Raw genomic sequence first — 12,436 nt, 5'->3', positions numbered from 1 at the left:
ATTTAACTGTGACAGACACAGCTGGCATGGTTATACCACAAGTTGAAGCAGATCCACTGGCGCATTTAAACTCATAAGTGAAAAGAATCGAAAAAACACACACAGGAATGAACGTATGATATACAAGCGATATTTGAATGTGTGGGCAGAGTGTCGCTGTTGATCGTACAGAACACGCCAGACTATAAACCATATGAGGTATACCAGCTGCACTGAACGCACTCTTGCATGAGTTTATCTGGCGCTGATGAAGCGTGGTGACGTCAGTTGCAGCACTCGATTGGCAACCAAGCCGGTTAGTTTACGTGCTCCTCACAGTCGTTGGCTGACCCCGACACAAAAATGTTGGGTATGAAGCCAGCTGGTATCGAAAGCACTGCCGGTGAAGGTGACTGACTGCTCAATTTAGCTCCATTCAGTTTCGCTCCACATTACTTCTGCAATCTCTTTAAATGTTTATACAACGATGATCTTTGGAAATGAAATGTCAGGTGAATAACAGCTCGAAATATGAAAGAGAAATTGTAGGATACAAATGGCCATCATGTGTTCGGCGATGAAAGATTTCATCATTATGCCCACAAAGAACGCGGGATGCCAATCACAACCGAAGAGGTATCAGTAGTGGTTCTTTCACTTAAAACAAAGCAGATACTTTAACAGCAAAAAGTAAAGTTTTCAGACGCAGAAATCCATTCCTAACGTCGTGAGCACGAAATGCAATTTTAAAATTCCATAACAAAGTTTTCTGCGGATATAAGAGCGGACTGTTAAGAGACAGGTTTGGAGTTGGAGAAAGGTGCGAATAAAATCAGGAATTAAACACAAACGTGGAGAGGGCGGCAATGTCATTGGAGGCTTGAGTACTCCTCTGTACAATGATACAACAGGTAACTCACGTTGGTTTTGCTAAGGAGCCGTCTCTGTATTCGGCTTAAGTAGTTTAAGAAAATCACGACAGTTCTCTGGGACCGCGCGGGATTAGCCGAGCGGTCTAGGGCGGCTGATCCCGGCGGAGATTCAAGTCCTCCCTCGGGCATGGGTGTGTGTGTTTGTCCTTAGGAAATTTAGGTTAATTAGTGTGTAAGCTTAGGGACTGATGGCCTTAGCAGTTAAGTCCCATAAGATTTCACACACATTTGAACATTTTTTTTAGTTCTCTTGGTGGCTAAGCGATCGCAAACTCAATTCTATCTCAGTAAGAGAGGGGTACGGGAGGGCGTCGGCTATTAGCTGTCGAAAGAAACCGTCTCAGCATTTCAGTGTCTCACCCACGTTAAAAGCTGGTTCGGCAATAGTTTACAGTCACTTTGTTGATACAAACGGAGTTACTAGCCACAAAGATTAAGTGGTGTCCATTACATATTGTGGATACAGAAGACCCACGCAGACAATAAACTGACGTGAATAATAAGTAGGTAGGTCAAAATCTAATCGAAGATCTTGAGGTGACCTGCAGTTATATATGTGTGTCTCATCGCCTCATAATAGCCAACCTTTGACTTCCAGCAAATTAGTGTTCTGCGCCGTTTCTTTTTCCGTTTATTTCCTTTTATGTAGTGTGAGAGGCATCTTATTACAAAAGGTACATAAATACAAATTATAACTAACGGAGAACAAGAATTTATGTCTCACTGTTGTAAATATTATGAGGAATTGTTTGCTTGTTGCCGTTCAGGCAAGTGGGAGGCTTATCGGAAACAGTTCGCTATTGTTCGCGGAAGAAATTAGCGTTAGTGTATTAAAGGTTTTTCCTGCAGAATGATGTAAGGAAAACATTGAACCTAAATAGTGAGCCTATTTTTCGATATGAACTCAGCTCTTCCCAACTCTGAGTTCAGCATTTTACCTCCATTCCACCTTTTCACGTAATTAATGCGCCTTCAGTCGCAGCAGTGAATGTTTCACTTCTCTATCGAAAATTTGCTTAGTACTTCCATATGTTGTGTGGAAGGTATCCACTGAACCGTAATAAATGTATCTTTCACGTTTCATTACATTCATCTTTCCATCGTGGACACACACACACACACACACACACACACACACACACTCTCTCTCTCTCTCTCTCTCTCTCTCTCTCTCCCCACTTCGCTTCACTTACTTCACTTCTTGATATCTGGTGCAGGTACATGTGTAAAGAACAGACACGAACGATCTTACTCTTACATGCAAAGAAATCGTTTATTCAAAAAAATCATACACCTCTTTTCGGTTTAAGGGTCAAGTTAATCAAATTTTTAGAATTGTCTCCTATTTGCTGTCGCTCTTAATAAATGAAACACAAGTGCTGACGGTCTTTGGCCCTCTATAAATTTGAAAATTAGCAAGAACCACTCTTCTTAGAAATTTGCTGGTGATACTGCTATAATATGCATGCATGTCTTCTCACAAAATGTCTCTCGTTAAGATTTCGTGTGGATCCGTACTTTCCTCACCAAAGTGTTTTGTGTTTCAGGTACCAGGAAGAGGCGCTGTGCTGGTCTGACAGGTGAGTATCGTCACGTCCGTCGGCCATGTTTCCTAAACAAACTTTCAGACAAAGCCCCGCATACCGTGCTGTCTAGAGCGAAGAAATTCCGTGGACGCGTTAGCGTTCTTCTCATGTGGCGGTAAAACAGTAACACACATTAGTTCGAGCTCAGAAACCTATCGCTGAAGCGATGGTCCGTTACCCATAAATTTGCTGTGCAGACACACTCCATTCATATGAAGTTTACTCAAAGCCGAGCACACCAGAGACGTATTTCTGTCAGACTAGTCTGATACAACTGTTTTTAAGATATTCGTAGAATTATAAATCGGTACCACACGTGCACTGAACACTACCGACGTGTGGAACATAAATGATTAGAATTACACATTTCGAGTGCGGACTGAGCAGCCTCTTATGAATGGCAACGATAAGATGTATAAGGAAGTGCAGAAACCCGACGTATGTTGTCAAACCAGGGATCACTATTCTTCGTCTTTCAGAAAAGTGCTCCATTACCAAGTTACGGAATAAGAACGAGAACCAAAAATGATTCTTACGTGAATGCTGTTGGTCGTGCTGTGAAATTCTAACTCGTGCAGTAACAGTTCAACTGCAGTGTTGCATGTGTAACTAACTGGCAAAGTTCTAAACCTGAAATTGGCCCACAACGTGATACTTTGATTTGGGTGATAGACATTAGCAAGACAGTGTGTTTCCGTAGACGGCCATTGAGTGTTCTCTAAGCGCTGAAATATTCCCACCAGGTGTTTTGTTCTCTGACCTCACAGTTCACCAGCTTCTGCTACGCTGTGTGCATGAACTCCCTTTTCCAGGAAACCCCTAAAAACTAAAATAAACTCGGCCCGAACAGGCCATGAAGGCCCAACGGTACCGACCGGCCGCCGTGTCATCCTCAGCCCACAAGCGTCACTGAATGTGGATAGGGAGGGGGATGTGGTCAGCACACCGCTCTTCCGACCGTATGTCAGTTTACGAGACCGGAGCCGCTACTTTTAAATCAAATAGCTCCTTAATTTGCCCACAAGGGCTGAGTGTATCCCGCTTGCCAACAGCGCTCGGCAGACCAACTGGTCACCATCCAAGTGCTAACCCAGCCCGAAAGCTCTTAACTTCGGTGATCTGACGGGAAGTGGTGTTACACTGTGGTAAGTCCGTTGGCCGAGGAAACCCCTAGCACCAAGAAAAAGCTACCTGTTGCTGAAATGAGTTCCCTGATGCTCGCATTAACATGTCGATTATCGAGATGTCTTTGTGGGTCTCGCTCAATGTGAATCACATCGATGGCTGAGTTCGTGTGAAACACTGTACAGGTGAATACTGCCCTACAGAGTGCGTTATGCAGTGTCGTACTTAGACGAAAATCAGATGCGATGATGTTGGCGCTATTAGATGCCATCATGGATTCCATCTATACGAAATAGTGATCACTCTCAAATACCAACCACAATGTCAAAAATGTTGTAGAACGTGACAGAGGATAGTTCAGAGAACATTTTGCTAGATTTGTTTTCTGGAAAGTAGAAAGCTTGTTTCCGTCATCTGACTCTTAGTCATACAAGACCATATATGAATTGTTCATTACTGACCAGCGAATTGTTCGTGATACATGTCTGGTTTTGAATTAACTATGGACTAGAATGAGATATTCACTCTGCAGTGACTTGAAACTTCCTGACAGATTAAAACTGTGTTTTAATCCTGTGATTCTTGCTTGGGCCTAGTTTGGAATGGCATTGCTCTTTGAGACATTCATAACGTTTTCATGTTAGTACCATAAAGCTTAGATGCCTGCAGTTGAGAGTCTAGTATTATGTGTTTAACTGATTGTTGGCTACACTTCAGTGATTTTGTGATGTTTAGTCATCACTGTTAAACATTTGTCTCCATGAGGTTTATAGCTGAAACAGTAACCAGTCACAAGAATGATTTTAAAAAGTTTATTAAAATCAAACCATGACCGATTTCGGATTTCTTAAAAATCCGTCTTCAGATCGCTCTTAGGGATTTCCTTGTTTTCTTGCTTGGGCCTAGTTTGGTATTCGTAATTGGTTTGCAGCACTAGTATAGAGAGAAAGTATTTTTGTTCACTATTTGGTAATAGTTACTAGAGATATAGCTCTTTTGACCTCTATAAAAACATTTATGAAAAGGTAAAATATGTATTGTGGTGAAAACTTTTGTGCTTTATGATTCTGCTTGACGAAATGGCCGCGTGTTTTTTAGAACTTTAAAAGCAACACATAAGTGGACGTGCACTATGTGATTGCTGTTAAGTTCATTGGAAAAGATTTTACTTTTATGTTTAATGGCAGCACACGCGATAAACATTTACAAAATTTTACCCAGCTTCACATGAGTAACATAATTTGTAAGAAATCCGAAATGGGTCATGGTTTAATTGAAAAAAATTTTAAACGGTACTTGAGGCATATTTCTATTTGAATAATAAACCTCAAATTATTACAGCCACGGTTCTCAAAATTTCAGTTTTCGACAAAATAGCATTTGTCTCTAGAGTTGTCTAAGAAAAGTTTGTTTATAGAAATTTCCATATCAATATAATACTTGACATTTATCATTCAGCAGTTATATCGAAGTAGACAAACGAAAAAGGAGGCCAAGAATTTTTCTCCATGATTGATATCTTAAGGGTTCTGTCAAATGAGACGGTGTAGCAGTAAAAGCTAGTGGTAACATGTTGAGCTAAAAAATTGCAAATAGAAATTGAAATGCATCACTAGTTACACGAGTGATATTTAAGACTAATATAGTTAGTCTTATTACATTTAAGCCAGTGTGCCATGTAGTGACCTCTAAATGGCTGCTTGTAGCAAGACTCACAAACAAATCATGTATACATTGTCTACACACTCACTCATTCCATTTCATTTCGATAAACTCCGTGTATCTGATCTACGAATGATATAACTAAGCAACTCGACGACAGAAGATTATGTAGCGTGTATCAGAAATTGTCATATCGCTAATATCAAAGTAACACAATTCATACGTTGTAGCGGTGGGTTCTGGAAGAAACATGGTAGGACTACAGCAGATATTGCAGCAACAAGTAAACGTATGCATAAAAGCACCCTAGACCCACTGGTATGGCGAGGTTTGCCAGTAGTCTACCGTCAGTGGAAATGGCCTTGCAGTTAACGTCAAACGTCTGCTGAAGGCGCTCACCAGAGCGAGCCAGTTCTGCTAACTAGTGATTTTAGCCATAGACAGACTGTAGTTGTTTTTTAATTAGATTAAATGACTCCTCTGAGTTTTTTCCCGGCTCATTCACTGTCTACTTCCTATGTTAAGAGGCAGATTTAAAACGCAACCAGGGTGTCCTCAGAACAGTAGCAGTTCGGGCGAGGTGCTTAGGGAGATCCGAGCGCTGCCCAACAAGAGAGAGAGGGAGAGCAGCGTACCGTGACTACCAAACTAACGCTGCTAATTTCCTGTAAGGCTCATCTTTCGAGAGCAATGCTCATAATATTTTTCTCGAAGGTGTAGTCTCGAAGACTTAATCCTGTGTAACACAAGTATTCGTGATTGAGACTATCAGTCTTATTAAACGTTACCTATGTTCAATCCTTGTTCGTGAATCATGGTCGTGAAGTTCGCTGCAGTACGAGTGAAGAGTTATTTCCTAATATTTTAGCATGAGTGTGTGATCCGAATGGTGCTCTATTAGTACCCTGAATTGCGACTTCCAAACACCTGATAACTGAACGATAGAATGCTTTAATATGCTGCAAAATCCCAACAAACACTACATCTTGCAGGAAACAGGCCTCCCACACAGAATACGCGCTGCTCTCAATTATGCTCTCAAGGAACCACCACAAAAATGGTTGAGATCGTGTCTTTATGAAATACGAACCTCACCGCACAGTCATCTTAGGATGGGTGCTACATCCATTCATTTCAACTGATCGCCTCATGATGTCATAAATTATAAAAATAGTAATTTATGTATTTGAGCGGTGTCTGTTCTGTCAGATACGTCCGACAGAACAGACACCAATCAAATATATACTTTTATGTAAGAGCGAGACGGCTCCTTGACGTTTGTTTCAGTGTGAATACACTAATATCGTCCGAACTCCTACGGTAATCAATGATCTATGAGAATGGGGTTAATGGACGAGGGACGCTGCATTGCATCGTATGATAAGTTGGAAATTTGAATCGCTCGGGAACCGTGTCCGGATGGCCGAAGCGGTTACGGCAGCCGCTCATGAGAAGCGGTAAATCCGTTTACGAGTCCCGGTCAGGCACAAACTGTCAACTTTCACCACTGCATTAGCAAATTGCCCTTTGTGACTGGAAGCCACGAATTCCCACCCATAGCATCCCTTTCTTTCCTCATTCTCTGTTTCATATAAATCTAAAAATTGTGGCATACACACTGAAATATTACATCTGCTGCATGAATTTACTACAGGGTGGGGTAGATAAAAGTGGCCCGGACGAGTGGAAACGATTGGACGTGAATTTGTGACAGCATTAACGGAGGAGGAAAAGACCTAAAGTTACTTACAACAACTGCCTATAAAGCCGGCCGAACTTTGGAGCACATTTGAACAATCCTCACGCTTGACAGAGTTGTCAGCAGAGGTCAGTCTTGTCGTTGCCCTAGCTGTCCACCCCCGGTCACCTGATCTCTCAGTGTGCGGTTACCATGTGTCAGGAGCCCTTAAGTCTAAGGTGTATCGCAACAACCCTCATAGTCTGCAAGAACTGCAGCAGAACATTTGGGATGAAATTGCAGCAATTGCAGCAGTCCACCTTCGATCAGCCTTCAGCATCCTGCTGACCAGGGTCCATAAGTGCCATGACATGAATGGTGGTCACTTGCAACATCTGCTCTAGTCAGGTTAGTACTGTATTTCTTTTCCCTGCCGTTTTTCTTTGTACCCTGGAACTCTGTTCTTGGGGCCACTTTTATTTGCCTCACCCTGTACTTGTTAATAATACGGTATGAGTAGTCCCACAGTTAATGATTTGCATTAATACCAGCCCAGTGCTTACCTAGAGAGCAGACATGCAGTTCTAATCTGCCAGTGTTCCAGGTGCTGACAACTGTTTGCTGACAGGTGTCGCAATGTCTCCTTCCTTCCTGTCAGCCGCCGTTGTGTCTGTCATCTGCAGCGGATAAATTTCCGCGCGGGCTGATTCGGCGAGTGCCCCCATGCAGGCGGGCGTTTTTCAGTAGCGCGGTCCAACAATGCGGGCTACTGGAGCCAGCCGCACTATTTATTGGCCCACATTGCTGTCGCGTGGTGCAATATGTCGTACCTGAGAAATGTCCACCAACCGTCGAATCGTGCGATATCTTCCTGCCGTCGAGGATAGGACTAACAGTTCATTCAGCGAGTACGGTGTGCAGAACTAGAATGCTGTGAACTAAGGTCGGAGCACAGCTGGCTGGAAGTGCGACGTAGTGTACAGCTTGACCCGGCCCTTCTACACCATCTTGTTTCACATCCTCATCATTATTATGATCATCGTCATCATCATGAGACAGACACCAAACAAGACGTGATTAAAAGGGACATGACTAACTGCACACTGCATCACACATCGAGCAGGCTATGGTCCGTTCTCAGTTTCTGTTTGTCATCTATCTACTGGTAAAAATTTCCATCGTGATGGAAGGCGTGAACGCAGTCGTGTGACGACTTGAAATTATAAGTGGCGATAGAAAGGCTTACGTCTGAGGACGTTGCTGCAGCGTATATGCAACATAGCACGACTCCGATGCAAGTATGTAAGCACCGACACAAAGGCAAGGGATTAGAGTTCCATTCGTGTCTTTCCAACATGCGTGTGGTAAATACGGGAACGTGAACTACGGCAACATTATTACCAAATGCGTCCAAACAGGACAAGCGTGCTGTTATTCTTTTCTTGGCTTCCGAAAGACAAATATCGGTAGACATCCATGGGAGAGTGAGGGATATGTATGGGGTAGCATGTCTGTCGAAAACCACCGTTGTGGAAGTGTGAAAAGTTTCGCGCTGGTCGTGCTTCGACACAAGACGCCAGTCGATCTGGGAAGCCAACTTCATCCACACTCGAGCATTCGCCCATAGTCCTCATCTCTCCCCATGCGATTATCGCGCCTTCGACCCCTTAAAAAGACCCTGAAAGGTCGACTATTCGTGTCGGATTCACGGCAGAGAGTTACGGACTTCTTCACGGTGTTTCACCGGATGACAACCTTCAACATGGCGCGTCGGTGGGGTGTTTTTCACTTCAATCGTATAATCGTGTCGATTAGGATTAGTTTAATCGCAAATTGACGGCAGTATTGTTCATTTTTGCTCCACTTGACAATCTGAGAGAGAGAGAGAGAGAGAGCGAGCGAGAGCGAAAATACAGACGTATACTGTGTGTGGTCGCATAAGACAGTCTAAAGAATTTCCTACTATGACATTGTTGATGGACACACGCCTTCAATTGAGACAAGCCTGTATCTCACATGAAATAATACCCCGGCAAGTCCACGTCCGCCGCATTTGAAATTAAAAATTCTGATGTACACCTGTCGCTTCACAGACCGCAATTAGTCGTGTCGTAACAGATCTTTTCCAATTGCTTTATTACTGAATGTTGACGGAGCTTCAAGACAGTTATTGGACTTGCTCTCGTCATATTTCACTAGGCTAAAAGAAGAAACTGACTGATGGGAATTAATTTAGATGTTCTATGAGATGAAAGTGGAGGCTAAATAGAATTTCAAATGAGCGTCGCAGTGAATCCACATTGATATGTATATGGCTCTGCAGAAAAGCGTTCGTCGTCTGTGGCTGTAACACTGAGATTGTAAACAAACTGCAGCCGGACAGTAATTTTTTTCTTTTTTTTAAGACGAAAGTTACATTTTTCTTGACTTACCACATGTCTGTAATTGAGGAAACCGTGGGTATAGAGTTCCATTTGAATTTTCAAAGAAAATTCGTACCTGAAAATAAGCTACACAATCTTAACTTACAGAAGAACAGGAACTCAGTATATTGCAAACATCTGAGACAAATAGTTACATTCATTAATAGAATACTAGTTCGCAAATGGTGCTTAAGCCTACTGCCTTGTGTTATATCATTCTTTGATGCAGAAATCAGTTAATCTCTTTGATTATATTTTAAAAAGTCTTGTAGATAAAGGTTCTCTCGTAACGCAGATTCCTTTTGCAGTGACTACGTCTTCCATGCCAAACAGAGCTTTAAAGACAAATAAGTAGTTAGTTACAAGCCCGTAAATGGCCAGTATGCAGTATATAAATACATAAGCGTGTGCAGTTACTGTTCCGCTGACAGGATTTACACCATAACGTTTATTGTGAAGATTATGTCTAGAACAAATAATTAATTAAGATGTAGTTTTTAAACAAAAATCATTGATATCCTTCGGGCTGTGATCTGCGTAAATTCAGTACTTCGTGTAGGCCATCTCGAAAAAACAAAACAATGAGATTAACATTCTCTATCGTTCTTTTATCCTGTCTTCTATGGTAAAAAGTAGTTTATAGGACATTCTCACGACCAGATCTAGAGTACTACTGTTCACTCAGGGTTACATATCAGATCTGACTTATTCTAGAAACAATAACGTATTGTAGAAGAGCACTGTTTGTGGAAGTCTCATTCCTTACACAAACGACAGTAAAGTAGATATTGTACAGCAGATGTGACCCGAATGTGAAGGCATGCTGTAAAATTTCGAGAAAGTGTCTTCTTCACAGAAGATTATGAAAATATGCTGTACAAACGTTTATGAGCGTATTGGTATGAGTCCCCCCATCCCTCCCGCCAAACCTCCTTCCATTAAACTTATACGGTGGTTTTGGGAGAGCGAAAGGAAACGTCCTTGAAAATTATTAGCAGAAGTAATTATTTTCACTCTCGTGTTCAGATTTGATTACGGCTGTACTGAGCAGTATCACCTCTTTCCGCGAGTCTCTAATAACTTGTAAAAGCAGGGGCCTTCTGCCTCTGGAAAACAAGTCCTACTTTAGATCTACTTTAATATGAAGGTGAATGCTGGCATTCTATCCTCAAGTTAGATATTCCTCATTTACACTATCTGATCAAAAGTATCCGCACACTCCTATGTAATAAGAAATTGACCGCTACATGTGAAGAGAGGTGATTCCGCCAGTGTAAAGTCAGGCGGGGAGTATTGTGTGCCGGCCGGTGTGGCCGAGCGGTTCTAGGCTCGTCAGTCTGGAACCGCGCGACCGATACGGTCGCAGGTTCGAATCCTGCCTTGGGCATGGATGTGTGTGATGTCCTTAGGTTAGTTAGGTTCAAGTAGTTCTAAGTTCTAGGGGCCTGATGATCTCCGATGTAAAGTCCCATAGTGCTCAGAGCTATTCGAACCGTTTGAGTATTGTGTGGTCAGCAGAGAAGCAGTAACAGCAAGATGGGTCAGTCAGGTTGGCTCACTGGCTTCCAACGTCTACTAATCATTGGATTTCACCTGAGCAACAATTTCACCAGGGACACCTCAATCCCTCTAAGGCTCTCCACGACAACTGTTGGTGATGTTGTTGTGAAATGGAAACGCGAAAGGAACAGGCATAGCCAAAACAAGACTAGGCAGAGCTCATGATATGACGGACAAGAACCGTCGAGCATTGCGAAGGGTGGTAGTAAAAAATCGCAGCAAATCAGTGATCAGGAATGACTCGTCAGTTTCGAAATGCTCCCAGCAGCCCACCTAGCACAGTGAATGTGCGTTGGAAGTTAAAAGGATTGGGGTACAATGGTGGAGCAGATCCTCAGAAGACACGCATTTCTGTAATCAGTGCTAAGCATAAAGAGCGTCACCACTGGAGAGTGGATGAGAGGAAACGAGTGATTTGGAATAATGAATCGCTCTCTACCCAGTCGCAAACCGATGGAAGGGCTTGGGCCTCGCGAATGTCTGGAGCACGTTGCCTGCCATGGGGCGTACTGCCAACAGTGAGGTACAGAGTAAGTGTAGTTACGGTGTGAGGGTGTTTTTCTTGGATAGGATGTGGTTCCCTTATTGCTCTTAAGAGGACGCTAAAAACGGAGGGATACGATAGTACAGTCGTGCTTACAGCACGCAGTAGAGGAACAGCTCGGAGACGACGATCGTTTGTATAAGCATGACAGTGGACCCTGTCATGAAACAGCGTGTGTGAGGTAATGGTTTTTAGGCGATAACATTCCTGAAAACTAGCCTGCTCAGAGTCCAGACCTAAATCCAATGGAACATCTGTGGGATGAGTTACAATGTCGACGTCGCTCCAGATTCCAACGTACGGCATTATTATCTTCTCTGGTTTCGGCTCTTGAGGAAGGATTGGCTACAATTCCTCCACAGACATTCAGACACCTCATTGAAAATATCTCGAGCAGAGCGCAGGCCGTCAAAAAGGTGAAAAGTGGACACACCGCATATTAACTTCAAATGGCAGGTGTCTGGATACTTCTGGTCAGATAGTGTATACAGGCACGGATGTTTGACGTCATCTTTCAGTATCACATATGTCGTGTGATGATATTTGTTTTGACAGGTAATTCCTCAACATTGGCCTGTGAGAAGAGGCATCAAAAATTTCGCGGATGATGCCTCTGCAAATATAAAGCATTTCGTTATAAAAGTCATCAGTTACAGGAACTATCGATTTTCTATATTTTTCAAGTACTCATTTTTCGTGCTGAAAATTAAACTGAGCTTGTAGCGAAAAATATTTTAATTTCGATGCGAAGCGCTATAATGTGTCCAGTATGACAGGTATCATATACTGTCTGTCATGAACAGGATAACTACACATTCAGTACGTACTCCAAAATTTCCTATCGAATCACAACTCTCGTTTCTTGGGATTATTTGAAGAAAAACTTCTGCCTTGCCTAAGAATTAAAGCTACAAGAGAAAAGTTTATTCAGAAGGAAGGAAGAGTAA

General features: G+C 42.6%; 1 protein-coding gene across 1 annotated transcript in view; it reads left to right on the top strand.

The window, feature by feature from the left end:
* Nucleotides 1–12,436, top strand: part of LOC126184299 (uncharacterized) — a 574,731-nt gene that overhangs the window by 191,377 nt on the left and 370,918 nt on the right. Inside the window, exon 3 of the mRNA XM_049926676.1 lies at nucleotides 2,459–2,491. Coding sequence (XP_049782633.1) covers nucleotides 2,459–2,491 — 33 coding nt within the window. The remainder of the gene's footprint in view (nucleotides 1–2,458; nucleotides 2,492–12,436) is intronic.

This window comes from Schistocerca cancellata, chromosome 4 (assembly GCF_023864275.1).
Source record: "Schistocerca cancellata isolate TAMUIC-IGC-003103 chromosome 4, iqSchCanc2.1, whole genome shotgun sequence".
Classification (NCBI taxonomy): Eukaryota; Metazoa; Arthropoda; class Insecta; order Orthoptera; family Acrididae; genus Schistocerca; species Schistocerca cancellata.
This window is presented reverse-complemented; position numbering and strand designations above follow the sequence as displayed.